General features: G+C 46.2%; 1 protein-coding gene across 6 annotated transcripts in view; it reads right to left on the minus strand.

The window, feature by feature from the left end:
• Positions 1-86: 86 nt before the first annotated feature.
• EDC3 (enhancer of mRNA decapping 3) overlaps positions 87-24,241 on the minus strand; it is a 63,856-nt gene continuing 39,701 nt past the window's right edge. For all 6 annotated transcript variants that reach the window (XM_025389626.1, XM_025389632.1, XM_025389627.1 and 3 more), the window contains 4 exons: positions 23,524-23,859; positions 9,957-10,110; positions 4,915-5,132; positions 87-2,461 (listed from right to left, as the gene is read on the minus strand). In XM_025389626.1, coding sequence (XP_025245411.1) covers positions 2,127-2,461; positions 4,915-5,132; positions 9,957-10,110; positions 23,524-23,859 — 1,043 coding nt within the window. In that variant the 3' untranslated portion in view covers positions 87-2,126. The remainder of the gene's footprint in view (positions 2,462-4,914; positions 5,133-9,956; positions 10,111-23,523; positions 23,860-24,241) is intronic.

Here is a 24,241-nt window from a genome sequence, read left to right on the forward strand (position 1 = left end):
GGGCAGGAGACAAGTGGGGCGGGTTCCTAGGCTGGAACAGGCAGCACCTCATGACAGCCTACAGAGCAATTCACACGCCACAGGACTCAGTCATTCAGCTTTATTTCAGTGCTGGTTTTTGGTTCCCTAAGAGCTGCACGAGTGCTAGGTTTCACCACGTGACTGGGGGCCCCTTGGGAACTAGGTACTATGGGCAGGATGCCCCTGAAAAGAACTGAAGATGGAGGAATCATACTTAATACCTCTGGGGAAGGCCCAGGCTAAGGATGAGGGCAAGGACCAGTCCCAGTGCCCCCTGGGGAGAGAAGAGGGAGAAGCTTGGGCACAAACTCCCAGTGGCCCTGCAAGGCTATCATCCCTGGATCTTGCTGGAGTGGGCAGTCTCCTGGGCCAGGGTTCTTGTAGCTTGTTTCTCACTGTACCTAATCAGGGGGCCTAACTGCATTAACAGGCAGCCAGAACCTGCCTACCAAAATGCCTGTAACCTAGACTGCTCTTCGGATTGTGGCCAAGAGAGGGCTCCGGCTTGGGAGCTGCTTGGCCCTGAGAGTGAGCAGAGGCTCAGAGAATACATAGCACAAGGGTTACAGTCCCTGGCCTCTTCCCATTGCTGGAGACAATTTAAGACTGAAGGGAAGATGAGAGGAGGGGCCAGCCCTCTACCCTGGCTCATCTGCTTCTGGCTATGCTCCTACAAGGAAAGTGGTAACAGCCTGAAACCCATGGTACCAGGGCCTACCCTGTGTCCACAATCCTCAGTAAGCCCTTCTGCCCACCCATCCACCCGCTCAGCCAGTCTGGGCAGACACAGCAGAAGCAGCCTGAAGCCCTGAAGCAGGCTTAAACACAGGTTCTTGGCAGGAATCCCTGCCAGGGTTCCAGGCATAGATCCTGTTCTACCAGCCTCCAGGGCCTAGGGCTTGGCACCTTAGGATTTGAGCATCAGTGTGTTCCTATGGTTGGAACCCACACCAGCTAGCTCATCCAGAACTAGCCTCATTTTGCCATCTTTGAGACAGGGTGCTGGCCCCAAGCCTGTTCATCTAGACTGGACAACTGTAAAGGGTTCAAGGCCCAGATGTTTTAAGAGCTGGGGTGGAGCTCAAGCAGGGGAGCCCATGTGCCCTGCTCTGGGATGACAGCTGCAAAGGACCATTTCAGGGGAAGGGCAGAGGGGACGAAAGAGTAGGTGGGGCATGTATGTGCGGGCAAAGGGCTGGAGGAGTGGTGGCCTAGGACAGAAGCACCAGGAAGCCTCTTCTGGCTCAGCACCAGGCTCCCCCAGGGATATCCCCATCTGAGGGGTCTGGCCCCAGACTAGGCAAAGGCTCAGCCTGCTCAGTTTTGGGGGTGGGGGCGGGCACTGCTGGCAAGATGGGCACTGTGGTTCTACAGTAATATAACCTTATACTACCTGTGCTGAAGACGACAGAACATAAAATCCTAATACAGTAACACCATCCTAATGCCGCCCCCTTCCCTACCTCTGAGTGATGGAGGGAAAAGGAGGGAGAGATCCTTGGAAAAATCAGCATAAAACTTGGATCAGCTCAGGAGTAAGGGTCAAAACCCCCCAAATCAACTTGTGAGGCTAGGGGAAGGCCTGGTCTGTCACAGCCCTGGAAATGAATGGAGAGTGCAGGTCTGCCCTCTGGTGGACAGCTGCCACGCAGCTGGTTCTACAGAGGAAGGGCTGTCTGCATGGGGAAAGCAAGGGAGACACAAAGCCACAAGCTCTGAAACAGAGCAGGTCCAGGCCCCCAAACAGGACCTGGCCCACTCCTCAATGCATGTGCCCAGGCCCAGTGGCTGTAAACCTGAAACACAGTCTTAGAGAGCTGCCTACGGCTGTAAACAAAGGCCCACCTGGCCGTGCAGGGGGCTGAGGGTAGAGATGCCTGGAGCTGCTGCACGCTCAGCCTGACGCCCAGCCCGGAACCCAGTGGGAAAGACTTCCCTGGCTAAGAGCAAGTGACAGGTCAGTTTTAAGTAAGTTCTGTTCTCTCACAGAAGAAACAAACCCAAAAGGGAAAAAACTTTAACAAGGTCCATGAAGCTTCATATCCTTAAGGCGTTCGTTATCAGAGCAGCAGGGGACAGCAGGGTCCTGCCTGCGCAGGAACCCTCTAGGCAGAGTGCAGTGGGATAACAAACTTGCAGCCAAAGGGCGAGTGGTAGTTGATGCCCACCTCCTGGAAGACCTGCTGGGGAATGCCAATGTCGCACAAATAGATACGGCCTGCGTGTTCCCCCAGTGGCAAAGGCAGGCCCAGTGCCAGTGACCATTTGGCATCAATGCCCTGTTCGACTTCATGCACGGGAGGGTCTATGCTGAGTACTGGTGCCCGGTTCTGGTTGGCCCAGGCCACAGCAGCCTTGTACCAGGGTTGATCCCGCAGAAAGACATTCTCAGGGCAATCCAGGCAGTTGATGACCAGGTCCACAGGGCTAGTGGGCAGATCTGCAGGTGGAAAGAGTGCCATCTGAAAATCCCTATAAGCAGAGAGCAGCCCAGGCTAGGACTAGGGCCCAGGTCGTCCCAAGGGTATCTCTGTTTTCCAGACACCACTCCGATGCCTCTCCAAAGGCTGGCCTTCTTAAAGCTGGGCCAGGGCACAGGCCCTAGGAGTTGCAAGCTGGCTGGGCTGAATGCTAGGGACCAAGTTGCATGTCAGCCCAGCAGACCACTGCCCTCCTGGAGTTCTCAGGATGAACCACTGTCCTGCTCAGTGTGCAGAGCTTCTCAGGGCACAAAGCCCTCACCTCCTTTGCCTTCTCAGGCACGCCTCTGTATATTCAACTAATGCCCTGGGCACCTTATGACCTCTGGGAAGGCAGAGTCCACTGTCAAGGTGGCTGTCAGAGGGAAGCCCCACTCCGGCCCAGCAAAAACAGGAATTGATTGCTATCTGCTGACTGACCCAAGAAGGGTGAGCAGGTGAGAGCATGCTTATTCTATTCCGGTTGGCCTACTCATTCTACTCTAGCAAGCCTGTCCTCTCTCGTACTCATTATCTCATAGGAATGGGTTCCCCACTCAGCCCAACCTTAATTAAGAATTAAGAGAGAACCTCTCCCAGGCTCCTCTGCTCTAACCAGGCCTCTGGAACAGTATTAGAAAGGGATGTCTCACCAAGTATATAGATCCTGTACTGGCCTAAGAGGTTAAACTGAGAATAGCAGAAATCAGACCAAACTTAATTGTTGTTCAGACTTGTGTCTGGGAGCAGCTGGGATAGGAAAACCTTTGGGCAGCAAGAGGAAGGACTGCCTAGAAGGGGGCATCATGTTAAAAATTACAAGAAGGGGAACCCACACCAGGCCCCCTTCCCAGCTCTCAGCCTAGAGTAATATCATTTCTTAGCTAGAGACCCACAACTTCCCTGCTTAGAATGTGCCGTTGGGGGCAGTCCCTGTGGGTGATGAGGCTCTCAAGAGTGAGAGTGGCATCCTATCTTCTGTGTGCCCACAGGAGCCTGGCCTGAGACTTAGGAGACAAAGGTTCTGGTCCAGGCTTTGCCCTTGACTCACCATCTGACCTCTGGTGAAGTCCTTTCTCTGGGCCATATTTGCTCTCTCCAGTTCTTCCCCCTGCCATTCTCATTTAAACCCATTCCAATCAGACTCTATCCCTACCACTCCACGTGAGACTACACTCGTCAAGCTCACCAGGAGCCTCCACAGAGATGCTAAATCCAGTGGTCGATTCTGTCTTCCTTTGACCTTAACCTAGAGCGTGGCTTGCTGACACAGCTGATGACATGCTCCTTTCTTCACTTGGCTTTCAGCTACCATACTCTCCTGGTTTTCTTTCGCCCTCACTGACCATTCCAGTCCCATCTCCTTGGTTAGGCTCTTTACTCCCTGACTTCTAAATAAAGAGCTCAGTTTTCCAACTTCTGTATCTACTCTCTTCCTATGTGACAGCATATCCAGGCTCCTCATGGCTTAAATATTCCCTATGGCTTGTAACTCTAGGCTGAATCCTTTCACTTCAGATTCATATAACTCCTTCCCTATCAACATTTCCACCTGCATATCCAATAGGTGTCTCAAGCTGAGCTTCTGCTGTTCCTCCCCAAATCTTCTCCATCAAGCTTTCCCATCTCAGTGATTGCACCTCAGTTACTGAGGCAAAAAACCTTGGAGCCATTCCCAAGTCTCTTTTTCCCACCCCCATACATCCAATCTGTGGATTCTATCTCCAAAACTGATTTAGAAACTATCTTCACCACCTTTGGCACTACCACTCTGTCTTAGCCACCATAATCTCTCTCTCCCATAATCACAACAGCATCCTGACACCTCTGTGTACTCCTCTGTGTAGTCTACTCTCAAATAGCACCCAGAATGATCATCTGGAACCTAAATTTGATTATATCATTTCCCTACTTATTCCTTCAATGATGCCCATCTCACCAGAGTAAAAGCCCAAATCCTTGTGGTTATCCCCAAGGCCCATCATGACCTGACCCTGAAATGTCCAAGTCTCCTACTCTCTACCCAGTCCTCCAACATGCCTCCTTTCCCTGCTTTACTTTTATTCATATCTCTTACTACAACTACACGAGTATGTTACATACTGTTTGTACCTCCTAACCAGAATATAAGCTCCATGGAAGAATGGATTTTAAAATATCTGTTGCCATATCCCTAGCATCAGGAAGAGTGCCTGTTCAACAGATATTTGTGGAATGGACCAATGGGTCCCCAGCTTTTCATCTGAGTAGTGGGAGAGGGAGAAGAGTAAGGGGATGGAAAGTAGTATACTACTGTTCTAAGACTCCTTAGAGGCAGAGCACCATCCTTACACACATGGTGCCTTTCCACCTGTCGCCACTGGGTGGCATGACGAGACCATCAAACTGCTAAGGAGGGAGGAGGCCTTCAGCCCAGCCCTGCATAAGTGCTCACCTTTGAGGCTAGACACTTGTTGGCCTTGGGTCTTGCTGAAGAGCGACAGCTCGTTGGTGATAGATTCCAACATCTTGACAAAATTGGGCAGGAAAAGGATGACCTGGACATCATGGTTGGCTAGGTGCCTTCCACAGCTGATACCCTGAGCCCCCTTCACATGAGGTCCACACAGTAGAGCCACTGTAGGCCTCTGGTGAACATTTTTGGGATTCAATCTGGAAAAGAAGGTGAAGAAGCAGTATCAGCTACAGACTTGCCAATCCCTTGCACCCTATACCAGACAATTGCCTGTAGCACCTATTGGTCTCAGATCTCTTACCCACTGCTCACCAAGTCCCAGGCTCCAGAGGGGGACAAAATCCACTGCAGGCCAGGTCTATAGGGTGGCATTCCCGTTGTCCCAAACCCCAGCCCCACGTCATTGCTGGGTCCTCCCACTAAGTGGTTCACCCAGATCCTGCGCCACACAACGCTGTTGCCAGAACACTGCTTTGCTGACCCATGAACACTCAGTAGTTCCTCCGCAGCCTTCTCTGCTCTTCAACAACGTGTCTGCTTCACTCCAGCAGGGCTGGTCTCATTCTCTCCTGCACTTGTAAGGCTCTTTCCTGCTTATGCTGAAACTACGGCCCCTGCCCAGAAAGCCTTTCACATTCCAAACTCTGACCCGCCTTTTCTTAGAGATCCAGCTTAAGGCTTACCTCTGCTGGGATGACTCTGGCTCATGACTTTACCTCTCCTCAACTCCCTAATAAGCTCACAGCAAGTACCATAGCCCTCAATTCTCCTCAATCAGTTGCCAATCCAAGTTCTCTTTACTGAGCTTAGTAGCTTACTGAAGCTAATGAAAGCAATGCTGCAGGCATTAACAGTACCTATTTCATAAGATGCTGTGTGGATATTGGATGCCCAGCACTGAGCAGTGCCTAACACAAAGAAGGTACTCAATCAGTGCTGACCATGGAGGAGGCAGCAGGCTAAGGGTTACCTGGCCTCCTATGCTAGCAGCTGCCTTGAATGAAGTAGTCACTTCCAGTTTTCTGCTATTCAAAGCTCAGACTCCTTTGGACTCAGAGAAGTCACAAATAAGGAGATAAAGAGGATTAGCCCCGGAGCTGTGCCGAACTCATAGGCAGCACAGCTGGCTCACGGGGCGGCAAGGCAGGGAGGAGATGGACGGCAGGGCCATAGGTCCCTGCCTAGTGGCGGAGCAATGATTGTCACTTACCGGTTTCCCAAAGGGAGAAAGATGACAAGATGTTGTCAACAAGCTAAGAGGAGCTTCATAACTGCCCCCATTCCCAGACACATTTTGGAGAATTTAACAATCTACTCTACCTTCTAGACACCAAACCATTCGCCTTTCCATTTCTGCATTTAGAGGAAATATGATGAGAACTGCTCCCTTCAGAGGATGCTGCAGAGTTGTGGAATCTGACTCACTTTGTTCCCTAAAAGGGTTCTTCCTCTCAGGGAGAACCTGTCCCACCCTCAATCAAAGGAAGCAGAGCACATCATTCACACACCCAGCGGCAAGGCGAAGAGTATATGGGCACTGGAAATGGACCTATGTGGATTAGAGGCCTGGCTGGACTGTGTACCAGCAGTATCATGTGGGCAAGTCCCTCAGTTCTCTGAGCCACAGTGTTCTCATCCAAAAACACAGGGCTATTATTTAGCTTTGAGGCGAAGTTATGAGGACCACATTAAATTATGCTGTGAAAGCACTGTGGAACACTGCATGGCACTTGATATACATTAAACTTCAAGATTACTAACTACAGGTTTGATTTCTCAACATCAGCAACTGCTACAAAGGACAGGAGATAGACCTTTGGACAGTTCAGACACTAAGAGAAAAGACTGGCACAAGAACAGCCAGCCCCGAGAAGCTGGCTAGAGAGGAGTGTGATTTGGTAAGGACATTCAGCTCCTGCCCCAAAACTACTGTTTCTGGGAAGCCACTTAATGGTCTCAAAGTGCCCCCAACAGTGGCTCTGGGAGGAGGTGCAGGAGACACCCGACCCATGGGCCTGATGCTCTTTCAGAGGGTACCTCACACTACCCCTTCCTATAGGCATTTCCCTGGCTCTTCCCTGGCACAGGAGAGCCCAAAGATCTAACAGCTAGGAAGCAGGCCTAAATCAAGGGACAAGGAAAAACTAACACTCCAACCCCCAACTCAAATAGGATGAGGGAGATGGAAATCTTACATCTGGGTTGGACTAAGCCTGCTTGAATCAAGATCACTTCAGAATCAGGAGATGCCTTCCATCCAAACACATTATCAGGCCCAGAGAATGAAAAGAGGCTGGAGTGAGGAGCTACAGGATTTATCTGCAATATCAGTTTTCTGGCAAGGACTCCCAAACACCATGGCTGGAAGCACAAGCCAAGGACCAGGTTCCATTTCGCAAATAGGGAAGAGGCCCTGTGGGAAGCAACATCCTATCATGTGAGGCTTTGGATCTGTGAGTGCTGCTCAGGGAAAAGAGGCTTTCCTTGCCCCACTGAACCCAGATCTGCCCTGCTCCTTGGAAGCCACCTCCCCACTCCAGACACCAGTCTCCCACAAGGTTGCCCACATCCTCCTCTTTACTGACAAAGCCAATAGGCACTTGTCAACTCTAATTTTGATTCATCTCTCAGCAGTACCACTGCCAGACATTCCTTTTGACTTCAAATACTATTTCCTTGGTTCTTACACGCTACCCTCTTGGTTTCTTACCTCTCTTGCTTTCTTCTTCATCCTCCTAACTGTGCCCTACATGCCGATGTTCCCCAGAATCCCACCCTAGGCCCTTTCTTTTCACACCTTCTCACATGATCTCATCTACTCTTACACCATCTACAAGCTGACAACTCTCAAATCTCTAGCATCAGCTCAGACCCTTTTCTGAACTTCAGACTTTTCTTTTTTTTTTTTTTCTGAGATGGAGTCTTGCTCTTGTTGCCCAGGCTGGAGTGCAGTGGTGTGATCTCGGCTCACTGCAACCTTCTCCTCCCAGGTTCAAGCAATTCTCCTGCCTCAGCCTCATTAGTAGCTGGGACTATAGGCACCTGCCATCACGCCTAGCTAATTTTTATATTTTTAGTAGAGATCACCGTTTCACCATGTTGGCCAGGCTGGTTTTGAACTCCTGACCTCAAGTGATCTGCCCACCTTGGCTTCCCAAAGTGCAGGGATTACAGGTGTGAGCCACCATGCCTGGCCTAAATTTCAGATCCTGATAGCTAAGAGACTATTTGGATATCTTACAGGTATTCCAAACGCAACACATCCAAAACAAAACCCACAATCTCTCTCAAACCTGCTCTTCTTCCCATGTTTCCTATCACAGTGAATGTGTACCATCATCCAATCAGATGTCCAGGCTAGAAAGCTTGAAGTTCACTGATTTCTGACACTATACTTTCCATCACCTCTAAAATCCATTCAATTACCTTGTCCTGCTGAATTTACCTTAACAACAAACCCTCATCTGTCCACTTCTCTTTCTTTTTTTAAAAGAGACAAGGTCATATAAAAAAAAAAAGAGAGAGAGAGAGACAGACAAAGTCTCACTATGTTGCCCAGGCTGGCCTCAAACTCCTGGGCTCAAGCAATCCTCCCACCCCAGCCTCTGGAGTAGCTGGGATATAGGCATGCATCACCAAACCTATTTGTACACTTTTCTGATCCCTGCTTCCCTAGTTGGGCCACCATCATTTGGGCCCTGGCTCAGTTTTCTAAGTGTTGCAGTCTTCTACCTGATCTCACTGCCTTCAGTCTTGCCTCCACTGAATCTACTGTCCTCATTGTAGCTAAAAATCATCTTTTTAAAACACAAGACTAACCATGTCATAGCTCTACTGAAATCTCTTCAGCAGCTCCCTACCACTCAGCTATACTGAGTCCCTACTTTCCAGCGACAGAGTAACTTACAGATTGCCAACAATTCCATGGTCTCTTGATTCTCTCTGCCCTTGGCACATGCTACTTCCTGTACTTAGAATACCTTCTTCTTGGCCAGGTGCGATGGCTCACACCTGTAATTCCAGCACTTTGGGAGGCAGAGGCGCGCAGATTACCTGAGGCCAAAAGTTTGGGACCAGCCTGGACAACATGGCGAAACCCTGTCTCTATCAAAAACACAAAAAAATTAGCCGTGCATGGTGGCACATGCCTGCAGTCTCAGCTACTTCGTAAGGCTGAGGTGGGAGAATCGATCAAACTCGGGAGGTGGAAGTTGCAGTGAGCTGAGATTGTGCCACTGTGCTCCAGCCTGGGTGACAGAGTGAGAACCTATCTTAAAAAAAAAAAAAGAATGCCTTCCTCTTTCTTGCTTGCCCCTGCTAATCACCCCTTGTTCATCAGGGCTCCGCTTGGATGCCAGTGCTCCAGAAGCGTGACTGGTTTCTCCAGCCTGCGGCAATAATATGGCTTACTGGAGAATTTTGTTCCCTCTACCACAGCACTAGACTTTCTAGAGACCTCACTGGGCTACTGGAGGAAAGGTGCAGTATTTTATTCTTCGTGTCCCCAGTGTCTAGCAGAAGGTCTGGCACCTGGTATCAGTCTGTCCACAAATAAGGCACTGCCCTTGATATATGAGCATAAGGGGCAGGTGGGAAGGTGCCAAACTCCAGCTCCCCTACTCAGTTGTCAGTGTGGTTCTGGAAGTTCTCAGATATGGAGACTGATTTGCATCCCAGCCACGTAAAGTAAATGATGAGTGCCAAAGGCCAGGTCTCCGAAGGTTCCTAGAAGGAAGGCTTCTGATAGTTAGCAGGAGTCTCAGGCCAGATGGCGGCTATCAGGAAACAGAGGGTCAAAAGGCAGTTTGCCAGAAGAAGAATGAGGACATCTAGGAGATGGGTCTAAGGAGGGGCAAAGAAACCTCGCAGCATCCAGGAAAGTGACTTCAGAGAGATACTCCCATCAGATGGGCAGAAAACTGCCTAGTGAACTCGTCTGTGTGTATGGGAGGCACTGTGATGGTGGCCAAGCAGAGCATCCTCACTCCACATTGAGTCCCTGCCAGTTTACAGGCATTTACCTGTTGGGTCCTCCGAGGAGGGTCAGTGCCATCTGACTGGCACACACACCTGTCATCTCCAGTCTCCGCTCCAGGGTCAGCCCATGCTTCTCAGCCACGGACAACAGCTTTTTATGTAGCTCATAGGAAACACTTGGGACAACCAGGCCAGAGTCTGCAGTTCAAAAGGAGAAGAGAAAGGGAAAGTGACTACAGAAACCAGGTCCAAACCGGGTATACTCTATCCAAGATTCTGCAAATGCCAACATTTTGCCATGGACCACCCTCTGGCCCATCCTGTTCATCTTCCAGGACTAAGGCACACTCTGAGTAGTGAATGGTGAACCAAGTAACAACTTGTTCCAGGTCACCACAGAGTGGGGACAAACTTAAGCTCCCTTAGCAGTTTAGCTTTAGACCACGAAAGCCAAATCTACCAGGATATATTTAGTGCTATCGAGACCAGCACACAGCCGGTAATAGCAACCTATCAGGCACAAGAGAAGAGAACATGATTTTCCCAAAGTGGGGGAAATGCCATCTTGGGCAGCAGGGTTTCCTCACAAGCAGGTGCCTTGTCCTTCCTGAGAAGTGGAACAGACACAGACACTAGCTAATCCTGATGCCCCTCTGGTCCCTGCTGTTCTCCTCAACTGTAGGGCAGGAGGACTTGTTCCATCTGCTTCCCTCTTCCTCTTCCTTCTCTATTCTATTTACCCTTCCTCTTTGATTAAGAAACTCAGCTAGCAAAGTTGTTTTCTCAAATAATTTGTCATTTTCTCCCCATCTGAGTTGAGTGTAACCCAATACTCACAAAACAGGGAAGGAGTACAAGTTAAGTAAGCTATGGCCGGCTTTAAGCTACTTTCACCATTAAAAAAGGGCAACTTTTACAAAAGTTGGGGAGAATTAGTCACTGAAAGTACACTATGGAAAATACTTGGCTTTTCAAGGCTCAAAGCCAATATCTACAGCAGCTGATGTATGTGAATAAGTCCATAATATTATTATATGCACCAGTGTCAACATACCAGGAAAGAAACAGCAAACCCAAAAATTGTGATCTGCAATGGACAGCTCTTACCTTGACAACCAAGGTATTGCTCTCTCCAAGAAGCCAATGCTGTCTTACAAATGCCAAAGCCACTGGGCTGAGCAGCAGACCCTTTCCCAAAGAGCCCCATTTGGCTTCACTGGCCAATGGACCAACAAATGCAGATTCTAATTAGCAAGTCACTGTGGGACTGCATGTCCCTAGCTTTGTCCAGCTAGATCAGATACCTTTTTAGATCCTGTGTCCTCAATTATACTGGACTGTCAACTGCCTGAGGTAAGGAAATTAATCTTTTACTACTTCAGCCTTTGCCTTCTCAACTTGTTCCATGTACACTTATCAACAAAGCTGAGTTCTTATCAGGTACTCAGACATACAAATTATGCAAAACTAGTGCCATTTCTGGTCTGGTCTAACTCTAAGGTAGAAGAGTTAGGGAATAAAAGTTAATAAATTTTTCAGTACATTTATCTCATTGCATCGTTCCAGAGTCCTGTCTAGAAAAATCTGTTTTCTTCACTGGTCATGTCAGGAGAAATCTCTTGAGGTTCTATCAGGTCCAGTCCTACCTGCATAGATTCTTAAAACCACACAGAATGAGGCTATAGCTTCATGTTTTAGCAACAGGAAACCAAGCACAAAGACTGAACCTATAGGACCCAGGTCTGTATCCTCTCAGGGAAGGCAGAATAATGTCATGTAATGATGATGATAAAAAATGTCTAACATATCAAATAAACACTATCCTGTTGGCTAACTGAGCCCCTCTACCTGTCCAAGTCCTATTCCTGGGCTGGAGAGAGGCAACAAACAGTGCCATTAGGAGCACTGAGTCTCTCCTCCCACCTCTTTCTGAAATGTCAGTCATTGGTATCTCAGGTGCCAGTGCTGGAGGCTGCAGTCTGACCTTGCATGTCAACAGCTGATTAAAACAGCCATTTTTATGGCCTGCTTCAGACACGCACATATTATCAGAACTAATTAGGCTGAACAATTTTCAAAAGTCCTAAGCCACTAACAACTCAAACCTATCAGACAAGTCACGCACCTGACTACTTCAAACACCCTCTTTACCTGCAGAGTCACGCAAGGCAGAGCTTTCACTCATCTATGCATTCCTTCACCTATTTATCAGAACTCTTTCTGTTAGATTCGAAATGGGTCAGGGCAGTGAGTCTTGGGCCTGCTACTCCACAAGTCAAGCATTCTTTCTGGGTCTGGCTCTTGTGCTATGTGTACAGGCAGGCAGCCCCTCCCCTGCCCCCTCATTCTGAGGGCTCTCTGGGAGCAGGCAGAAGCATTTTCTGCTAGCTGTTCCCTCACAGTGTTTAAGAGTACAAAACTTAATGGTACAAGAGAGGAGACACCGGCTGGCTAGATGCTGCTGCTGGAAGCTGTGAGTCGCTTACCATCTCCTCACTTATCTGTGTTGGGGGAAGGGGCACTGTTGGTGAATCAGCATATTTTTGCAGCCTAGAGAAAGACAAAGCCAAGAGCCTTTCTGCTCAGAGTCTGGCAGTTACAAGGTCTAGAACTCTACTCTGACTTTCCTCTGAAAGGAACGTACAAACACCACAAAATGTTCCTTTTAAACGTTTATACGCGTAAGTCCAACGAGTTGGACTGGCTTATCAGAAACAGACCAAGGGAATAAAATAAATTCCAAAGGAAAGGAACTAAGAACATAGCGTGTAAATTGCAAACAACAACATTGCTACTGCCAAAGCCTGAACATGGGCCAAGTCTAATTATGTTTGAGTTGGAAGGTAGATCTTTATTGTTCAGGATTCAAGGCAGTAAAATCAGTTGGTAAGGTTTCTTTGAGTACTAATATGTATTTTATAGCTGCTGGTGAAACAAGAAAGGAAGAGATAATTATAACCAGTTCGTGACAAGCACTTCTTAGGATCTGATTGACCTTAGGGTATCAAGGAAGACAACAAGTACACTCAGTACAGGCCAGGAAAGAAAACTCCTCCTTGCACACCTGCTTTCTACTGCAAGAGGCTGAGGCTGTCTCTTCGGACCATGGAACGCAGTGGTCCAGCATGCATGTGCCGACTGCAGTCTGCCCCTTGTCAGGTCATCACTTTGGCACTGCTCATTCCAGCACACAGCATTTCAGGCCTTTCCCTCCCTTATGGACACATATGCATGTCCACACTCCCCCCTACACAGACACCCTTCAGTACCATGTCCAAGGTTCCTATCTCCTTCAGACCTGCCCAGTCTTTCTGTTGTGTAACAAGGCTCCCACAACAAAGTGTTATCTCAGATCTAACTCAATCCTCTCACTGATTGGCCCTTTAATTGGAAAGGCTGCATGTGTCCCAAGTCTTATCAATAAGGAGCACAGCTCATTTATAGGCATGGGATTTCTCCAGGACTATGACTTCTGATTCTATTCTGTGGCAGTCACAAAACTGAGTGCTGATGTCACACTCGTTCCTTTAGGGATATAAATCCACTGGTAAATTTACACCCCCTGACCAGCAATGTATAGACAGTCCCTGGAGATCTACACTAAAGCTACCACAAACTGGTAGTAATGCAATTTAGTGTCAAGTGTTCTCTGAAGGAAGGATTTGTTATAAGAAACCTAACTACACATTCACAATACTCTTTATTATGACCCACAAGACCTGCTGTGATCTGGCAACCTTTACCAGATACCCAAGCTACACCCCAGACACCTTGGCCACCTTCTGGTTCCTAAATTCTCCAAGTTCCTTCTGGCCTCAAGAGACAGTTTCCTTCACATGCTTTCTCTATCCCAGCACTTTATTCTCTCTTCTGGGGCTCTATTCTCTCTTCCAGTGCTATCCCTACACAGCGGGCTCCTCATCTGTCAGGTCAGCACGCTGCTTACTTCCCTTCATTGTATTCAATACATCTGACTCCACTCTTAAGTGGGAGTTGAACAATGTGAACACATGGACACAGGGAGGGGAACATCACACACTGGGGCCTGTCGGGGGGTGGGCGAGGGATAGCATTAAGAGAAATACCTAATGTAGATGACAGGTTGATGGGTGCAGCAAACCACCCATGGCACATGTGTATACCTATGTAACAAACCTGCACATTCTGCACATGTATCTCAGAACTTAAAGTATATATATATATATATACACACACACATACATCTGACTCTTTCCCCACCTCTTCCCTTCCCCACTTACAACTAGACCACCCCCGTGTCCACACTGGACCTCATTCCTTCATACTGGAACAAGCTTTGAACTTTAAGAGGCAAAGAACTGCTCAACAAGAAACTTACTAATTATGAAGGGAAAAATTCTCTTTATGAAGAAGAAATCTGGTGGTCAACACCTTACCAAGTGGTCAAACAGCCCCAGTGATGGGACAAGGAGATACAATGTACTCCCTGAGAGTGTGACTCCTTGAGAAAGACACAGCCCTACCAAAATCCTAGAAAACATGTTTAACATGAATCAGATAAAGGGAAACAAACAATACATCAAAACTACGAGACATTCTGCAAATCAACTGGCCTAGATTCTTCACTAATATCAATATCACAAAGGACAACAAAAGTTGCAGGAACTGTTCTAGTTTAAAGGAAACAGAAGAAATATGACAGCTGAATGTAGTGTGCAATGGATGATTAAAAATACAGCTATAAAGGATATTACTGGGATAACTGGAAAGTTCTGCATACGGAGTATATTAGATAATACTTTTGTAATAATTTAAATTTTGCTGAGAGCAATCTTGTAGTGTGCTTGTGTAGAGCAATATATATATATATCACACTGAATTTATGTGCTGTGGAAGTATTTAGGGATGAAATCTAATGATGAGTACAACTAAATCTCAAATGGTTCAGAAATATGTGTGTGCTCGTATGTATTTATTTTATATAAAACAAATGTGTCAAAATGTTAACTGGTGAATTTAAATGAGGGGTATATGGTTGTTTGTTATACTAGTCTAGTAATTTTTCTGTAAGCTTGAAATACTACTGAGGATAAAGAAAAATCTGTTGCCAAGGCTGCTACAGAACACAGTGTCTACATATTAAATTAGAAAAAATGACCTCCCTAGTCCTTTCCAGACTTTTTTTTTTTTTTTTTTTTTTTTTTTTTTTTAAAAAAGACACAGTCTCTTTCTGTCACCCAGGCTGGAGTACAGTGGCGCCATCTTGGTTTACTGCAACCTCCATCTCCTGGGTTCAAGTGATTCTCCTGCCTCAACCTCCCAAGTAGCTGAGACTACAGGCATGTGCCACAACGGATAGCTAATTTTTATATTTTTAGTAGAGACAGGGTTTCACCATGTTGGTCAGGCTGGTCTCAAACTCCTGACCTCAAGTGATCTGTCTGCCTCAGCCTGATTGCTGAATTTCAAGACGATGGTATATACATAGAAATCAAACTTCTTTCTCACTCTATTTAGGCACCTGTGGCTCTGGAATGGCAAGAGGGCATATATTAGCAAAGCAGTCACATTAGCAGGGACCAGTGCATTTCTGGAATGACCAATGGGCAGTTTCATAAAAACTCAGATGTCAGGCTGTAATGCACTAGGCTCCAGACACTCTAGCCCTTGGTTTGAGCTTAAACTCTTGGAAAACATGTAAGAAGCACAATGGTTCATTACTGTGCTAGGAGTCCAGTCAAAACACCTATCTTAACAGTACTGCTCTAAAACCTCATGAGATCACCAATGATCACAACCAAGCCCTTCAAGTCTATGACAACCATCCACCCGATTACCCAGGTCCAGGAACTCTGAAGGATTCCAAGGTAAAGAAAAGGACTGATAAATTCTTCCACTTCTGGCACTGAAAGATCTGCTACAGCCTGATGTTCCCCAACTCAACCAAGTCACTGTTAAGTAAGTCTGCCTGCCGGAGACACAAATTCAGAAACTAGGCTCATTAGCTCTGTTCAGTGAAAAGTTGTGACACTTCATAGAGGAGCACAGGATTATCCAGTGCAGGTGTTCTGTCCAGAACACCACCCAGAATTTATTTCCTGATGTCTCCCAGTGGTTCTCCCTCAGAATGATATCCTTGTGGCACCTGATCTAATCCATACACATATAGTCGGGGAATGAAGTTGGGGAGGGGGTTATGGGGAGACAAGGCAGGACCCTGCATGGGTTGGGTCTATGGGTGAGAAGGCAATGAGATGCTGACCAGCTCCATGGTGGCAGACACTTGATTCTCTTAATGGGAAGAATTCTCTGCAAGAGTACAACAGCTGCCAAAGGAGACCTCATTACCTCAAGGGTAAAATTCTTCAGTGGCACTTCTAAACTCCAAGATTTATTTCTTCCTGAATTCCTTTTGAACACACATGCAAAAAAATCAAAACAGATTTCTTGACTACCTATTTTTGGGGAGATAAAAACACTGCTGGTCTTGAAAGCCTTAGACTACTTCTAGAGGGACTCTTGGTGACAAGAAGCAGAGGAAGGCAGCTACGGCTCAGAGGCAGCAATGGAATGCCAGCTGTGAAAGAGACAACTGCTAGCCTGGAATTTTCTGAAAGCCAAACTTGTCCTGAGAGCTAGATACATCCCCACTAAGACTCAAAGACTTAGCCATCCAGGGTGAGAAGAGTACAGTCACAAAGCATCAGGAACAAATCACTTGTGACTTCACCAGCTGCCTCCCTTCCTAGCAGATACCAGAACTGCCTTTTCCAAAAGAAATGTGTATTGGTAAGAAGTGCTCGAGCTCAGACCACAGCACCTCACTCAAGCTTAACTGGATCCTTTTTAAGACAATAAATAGGAACTCTAGTTCAGGTCATCCTCACATACTTGCTGTTCCCTAAATCTCGGCACACAGTGTGGAGGTGGATCATCCTTCAGGCAAAGCTGCAGAGATGCCTGCACCAAGAGCACCCTACTGCCTCCCATCTGGGCTTTTATATACTTGAGGACAGAAGAGGCTGCACAGTAGAAAACAAATGGTGGAGGTTAAAGAAGTCTACCCAAAAGGAAAGGCTCATGAATAGAGAATTTATTACAACAGAGGGAAGGAAGAATTCTAGTCATTTTTTTAAAAAGTGGAGATAGGATCTTGCTATGTTGCCCAGGCTGGTCTCGAACCCCTGGCCTCAAGCAATCCCCCAACCTGTACCTCCTGAGTTGCTGGGACCACAGGCACATACCACCACACCCTGGCTAATTTTTTATTTTTATTTTTTGTAGAGACGAGGTCTCATTATGTTGCTTAGGCTGGGCTCAAGCGAGCCAGCCTCCTGCCTCAGTCTCCCAAAGTGTTGGGATTACAGGTGTGAGCCACGGCAGCCGACTACACTTCTGTTATTAGTATATTTACATATTTGGTTTGGTTATACTCAGAGGCCCTAAGGTGATGAACTATGACTTACCCAGAGTATCTAAAACAGTGTCTGGCACATAGTAGGTATTCTACAAATGTTGATGCTTTGAAATAATCTTACTGAGGTGGCCTTTGCAAATTCACATTTGAAGTCAAATATTTACTGAATAATAATTACAAATTGGGTATTGTGCTAGCTACATTTCCACACAATCTCATTTAATCCATAGTATTAGCCCACTTTATAGATAAGGAAACCAGCTTAGTAGCCTCTCTTTGGCTACACAACTTTTAACTTCTTATTAAAGCTCTTAATAACCAATAACTCCCACATCTCCCTATCCCTCATTGTAACAACTCTCACCTTTGCTTTCTCTGGGCTCAGGCACAAAGCACTGCAGAAGGGGGAAAAAAAGCGGGGGGGGGGGGGGGGGGGGGGCACAAAACCATGTAGGTTTGGCCCACTACAAATTCATGCAATCTAATGATAACTTGACTCGCTGCCATTCTTCCTGCCTCACGGGTTCAATACCTCCAAATCCTCCTGTTCACTCAACTCTATTTTCAATCATCATAGCCTATCAACTTGCCCTCTGTCGCTTCTCTCAAATCTCTGTGTTCCTTTCCATTCAATGGTCCAAATCCCTAGTATGTAAATTATATCATGAGCATGACTGGTCCTGCTCTGGTCTCTTCTCTCCCCTCTCGTTCCACCTAGAATCCTACCACAAGACCAGTCTTCCTAAAAGAGATTTGGTTCATGTCATTTTCCTATCCAAAAGCCTTCAGTTGTTCCCTATGACTACAGGACAAGGATAGTACTGGCACACAAGGCCCTCTGTGCTCTGGTCCAAAGCTGTATTTTAGTTCCTTCCAATCCCCAGCACAAACTCTCTGCCCTGGCCAAGCCAGCTAATGACCAGTCTCCCACACAGCCCTTTACTCATACCATTCACCTGCACCTGCCTAGCCTACCCACGAATATCCTCCTCTTTCTCTCTGCCTGGTGAAATCCTGCCCATGTTTCAAGGCTTCCATCATGAAGCCTTCCTTGATGCAACCTACAGGACCTCTCCTGCCTCTCAACACCTAGTGGCACTTAATGTCCACATTTTCACTGGACTCTGGGCATATATGGAATCTTTCCATCTCCTATTATATTTTCGTAACTTAAAGGCAAGCATGTCTTAGAGTCAGTTACGTATAATAAACATAATAAACACAGTGTTTTGACTGACCCAAACTGTCTTAAAATATTTCCTTTAGAATATCATGAGTGTTAGGCTGGGCATGGTGGCTCATGCCTGTAATCCCAGCACTTTGGGAGGCCAAGGTGGGCAGATCACCTGAGATCAGGAATTCGAGACCAGCCTGGCCAAAATGGTGAAACCTCATCTCTACTAAAAATACAGAAATTTGCCAGGTGTGGTGGTGTACGCCTGTAATCCCAGCTACATGGGAGGCTAACGCAGGAGAATCACTCGAACTCAGGTGGTGGAGTTTGCAGTGAGCCGAGATCGCGCCACTGCACTCCAGCCTGGGTGACAGAGAGAGACTCCATCTCAAAAAAAAAAAAAAAAAGATTTTTCTCTGAAGCCTTACCACTTTCCTAAGCAGTATTCTCTGGGGAGTTCTCACCACTGAACATAGAGTGCTCACACACATCTAGTGTTTTATATTTAAACTTAACACATGCACATAGAATCAGTCTTCAAAGAATTTCAAATTACAAGTCTGGATCTAGAAAGACCCTGGCCAATCCAGAGTGTGATCACTGGACACCATTATTTAGCAGGGCAGGGCCAAGCTAGAGAAATGTCTGATGATCCGTGACTGCTGGAGACAGAGGCCCTGCCAAAGAACCTGAAAGGACTTTCCAGAGAGAAAAAATTGGGGTTAAACAAAGAGCTAAATTTAGTTGCTTCCTGAATGTGTTTTCCCAATCAACAGACCTAAAACAACACTGTTCCCCATCACAACACACACAGCTGGCAAAGAGTACTGCCAAGAGGAGTAAAAACAATTAGTGAAAAATAGCTTATGTACTTGGTTGATACCACTTAGCATGAAGTCAATATATAGGGCACCAGCAGCAAGCTATCAGAATCCTAAATCCCAAGCCATCACCAAATGAGCAATAAACATGTTCTTTTGCTACAGTGGGGATTAGTAGACAAGTACTTGGTATTCTAGGATATGAATGCCACAAGGCCAGACTGTGGGAGCCAAGTTACTTCTGTAAACTGATGGTCTATTCCTGAGACAGTACAGTACTAAAGAAAAGACTACAGAGATGTCCCTCAACTTAAAATGGGTGTTATCCCAATAAACCCGTCGTAAATTGAAAATATCTAAGTTGAAAATGCATTTAATACACCTAACCTACCAAACAAACACCATAGTTCAGCCTAGCCTACCTTAAATCTGCCCAGACCACTTACATTAGCCTACAGTTGGACAAAATCATCTGGCAAAACAGTACACTGTAGAATACTGGTTGTTTACTCTCATGGCTGCATGGCTGACTACTGTGGCTCCTGCTGCTGCCCAGCATTGGAGAATATCATACCTGCATATTGCTAGCTCAGGAAAAGATGTCAGTTCATAATTTGAACTACAGTTTCTTTCTTTTTTTTTTTTTAGACAGAGTCTCAGTCTGTCGCCAGGGCTGGAGTGCAGTGGCATGATCTCGACTCATTCCAACCTCCACTTCCTGGGTTCAAGCGATTCTCCTGCCTCAGCTTCCCAAGTAGCTGGGATTACAGGCGCCTGCCATTACCAGCTAATTTTTTGTATTTTTAGTAGAGACGGGGTTTCACCATATTGGCCAGGCTACTCTTGAACTCCTGACCTCGTGATTCACCCGCCTCGGCCTCCCAAAGTGCTGGGATTACAGGTGTGAGCCACCCCGCCCGGCCTGAACTACAGTTTCTACTGATTAAGTATTGCTTTCACATCATCCTAGAGTCAAAAAATAAGTCTAACCATTGTAAGTTGAGGGATCATCTGTAGTCTATTTGCCATTAAACTGCCCTCCTCTTCTTATATTTTTGCTCATTTTTTATTCATATTTAGAAGAGAAAAGAAGATGTGATAGGTAAGGTTTTCATGGGGTTTTTTTTGAGACAGGGTCTGGCTCTGTCATCCAGGCTGCAATACAGTGGCATGACTTTGGCTCATTGCAGCCTCAACCTCATGGGCTCAAACGATACTCCTACCTCAGCCTCCTGAGTAGCTGGGACTATAGGCACGTGCCACTGTGCCCAGTTAATGTTTTCTATTTTTTTGTAGAGACAGGGTCTCACTTTGTTGCCCAAGCTGGTCTTGAACTCCTGAGTTCAAGCAATCCTCCCACCTTGGCCTCCCAAAGTGCTGCGATTACAGGAGTGAGTCACTGCATATGGCCAATGGAAAAGCCTTTACCAGCCGGGCACGGTGGCTCACGCCTATAATCCCAGCACTTTGGGAGGCTGAGGCGGGTGAATCACGAGGTCAGGAGTTCAAGAGCAGCCTGACCAATATGGTGAAACTTCATCTCTACTAAAAATACAAAAATTAGCTAGGCATGGTGATCCCGGCTACTCACAAGGCTGAGGCAGGAGAATTGCTTGAACCCGGGAGGTGGAGGTTGCAGTGCGCTGAGAGCTGAGATCATGCCACTACACTCCAGCCTGGATGACAGAGCAAGACTCTGTCTTTTAAAGAAAAAAAAAAAAAGGCTTTACCTCTCTGGGCCTCATGTCCTCATCTGTAAAATGAGAAAATTATACTAGGTGATCAACTAACACTAACATTTTATGGTCTTAGACTGTTTCCCTATATAATCTAGTTTGCCTTTTTTCACCCAAACATTTGGATAGCAGATCCAATGGAGAAAGATCAATGGAGAAACTGCATTGACTGACTGCCCCTCAGTGAAAACCTGCTTGAGGATTGTGCCTTGGAACTGGAACACAGAGAAAAAACCCCTGTAGAAGAAGCTCTCAGTAAGATAACTGCCTGCTTGCTCTATTTCCAGCACAGACACTGCTTGGCAAAAGGGCTTCATTTTCACTCCTTGTCAATGTTAAGAACAAAGAGAAAAACCAGATGGCATAAAGTTGCTGGGCTTCTTTCCCCCTCATTGAACCAGTGGAGTGCAACTGGTCACTACATACCACAAGACGCCACACCCAAGTTTATGGCTAAGGACCAGCACATGTGGTTTGTAGTACGTTTATTGATAGGAAAACAGTTTTATATGACAGAACTTTTCACTTCAGTCATTAAAAACAAAAGAGGTGTGAAGATCAAGTTGGGGAGCCAGAGTGTGCAGTAGGAAAAAATTTCTACCTCTGCTTTTGTTCACGTTAGTAAGTATTTTCTCAGGCTCTGTTAGATCTGAGAATCCTCCCTGATTCTCACTCTTAGCCACTTGACTCCAGGGCAGATCATAATCTTCCCAAGTTCAAAAAATCCTGAAGTGTAGGGCCGGGTGCGGTGGCTCATGCCTATAATCCCAGCACTTTGGGAGGCCAAGGTGGGTGGATCATGAGGTCAGGAGTTCAAGACCAGCCTGGCCAATATGGTGAACCCCATCGCTACTAAAAATACAAAAAAATTAGCTGGGCATGGTGGTCCCAGCTACTCGGGAGGTTGAGGCAGGAGAATCGCTTGAACCTGGGAGGTGGAGGTTGCAGTGAGCCGAGATCGCGCCATTGCACTCCAGTTGGGGCAACAGAGTGAGACTTCATCTCAAAAAAAAAAAAAAAAATCCTGCAGTGTAAATAGTTTCAGGGAAATCACACACTGCATAATCCAACAGCCTCAGCAGTAGCACTTGGACTACAGATACAGAGAGCTAGCAGCAGGAGCAGCTTTTTTTTTTCACAAAGATGGCAGTAAAAAAAGGAAGCAGTCAGAGGAGGATAGTTGGCTGATCTGGAGGAATACCAAACTTAACAGATGATAACTGCCTTTGAAAGGCTTAAAACCTAGCAATTTAAATTAAACCCGATTCCGAGCTAGGCTGTTTGCCTTTACACAGGTGTTAAAAATGAAAGGACTTCGGCAAGTTACACTGTCACTGTCACTGCCACTTAAGGACATCACCTTAGTAAACAGGCATGCCTACCAGAATCTGCCAGCAAAAGACTGACATAATTCAGCAGTCTTGGTTTTTTTTTAGCAGTCTTTCTTAGCCTGACAGTTGGCCTATTTTTTTTTCACATGGAAAGCACAAGCAAGCTACTATACTCAGCAAAACCAAATACAACAGAGTCTTACTATTACCTATAAAAAAAGCCATGTCTGACTTTGCTCCAAATGCAATTAGCCACATCCACTGTTCTCCTTATAGCAGCTACCAGCATTCAAGATTTATATTCCTTATATTCCAAACTTTAAACCAAAATAAAAATATTATACTCAATTCCTTCTCTACTTACTAAAATGATTATGACTTCCCCTTTAGCTCTTAGATCATTCAATAACAACAATTTTCAAACCATATTCCAAGAAGCCCAGTTGGTAATGTGGTTTGGTGGGAAGGGATGGGACAGGGATGTGGTGAATTACCTCTCTCACAGCTGCTTTAATCTGTTTTCTATGCCATGGGTTTGAAGAAAAGGTTCTAACGCTAAAACAAGAAACAATAATCACTGAGGTAACAGAACTAGATTGTCATCTACAGTGGCCTACATAAGGTACTATACTGTTACATGAAATTAGCCAACTTTCAATATCCTGGGCTAATAGGAGATAAGAACAGCATAGTAAAGAAATGTAATTTATTAAAACTCTATTTTTAGCCAGTGATTCCAATCATCCATCTTAAACTGTTTTTTGCAACAACAAATACTTAGTAAAACAGAGTTGAAGTCTGGTGAAATATATGGGCAGTAACAGGGAAGCCAAAGTAAAAACAGATCTGAATATTTGAATCTACATAGCAGGTCCTTTGCCTGTAATTGTTACTCACAACATACTAAGTAAGTAGTAGGTCAGATCCTGCCAGATACAGGATATACACAGACATCTAGAGAAATTACCCCCTAACCATGGCAGAATGCTGTTATTGGCTGCAGTCCCCAAGAGACAATAATACTGGGGCAGCCACCAAGCCACTTAAATGAATTCCTAGTGTGAGATTCTGACTCAGAAGCCAGGTCTTTCTGTTTTAAGCACAAGAGAAAGGCAACAGCAATGAGCAGGATGTGGGACCTGGTGCGACTCACCCGTACAGAACTCCTTGCTCACGTTGTGGGGCACTGTGATCCGTCGGTAGACAATGGGCTCTGACTCCAAGATGTTCTCATCATGGCGGTACCGAGTTGGCCTTTCATTTGGGATGCCCCGGGAACGGGTACCACTTCTCCTTTCATAGGTATCAATCTCCTCAAACACAGCTGCCTTGTCAAAAAGAGCCAAGTTCCCTTCAAAATCAAAATCTGTGTCTGGGATCTCCTCAATATCATCCCCGAAGCACTCGTCATCTTTATTCTTCATCTGGCCATTCTTTAAACCACTCTTCTTTGGAGTTGCCTGATTTGGGTGCCTGCTACTAGATGACCCTGGAGAAAAAATAGGGACTAAAGTCAGTGTATCCACAGAAAGCACTAAGTGAAAGTGGAAAATACAGTACATCAGTCCTTTGTGGAGAGTGTTACAGGAACCAATGTGAAAATGGTAAAGGTAAGTATTGCAAAATCATATTAAGTAGCACAAACAACAAATCTCATTTGGAATAATAGGTTTCAAACATCACCCAATCTGGGCACGGTGGCTCACGCCTATAATCCCACGTTAGGAGGCTGAGGCAGGAGGATTGCTTGTGCCTAGGAGTTCAAGGCTGCAGTGAGCTATGATCACGACACTGCACCCCAGCCTGGGCAACAGAGCAAGAACCTGTCTCAAAACACACACACACACACACACACACACACACACACACAC

The sequence above is a fragment of the Theropithecus gelada genome, chromosome 7a (genome assembly GCF_003255815.1).
Source record: "Theropithecus gelada isolate Dixy chromosome 7a, Tgel_1.0, whole genome shotgun sequence".
In the NCBI taxonomy this organism is placed as follows: Eukaryota; Metazoa; Chordata; class Mammalia; order Primates; family Cercopithecidae; genus Theropithecus; species Theropithecus gelada.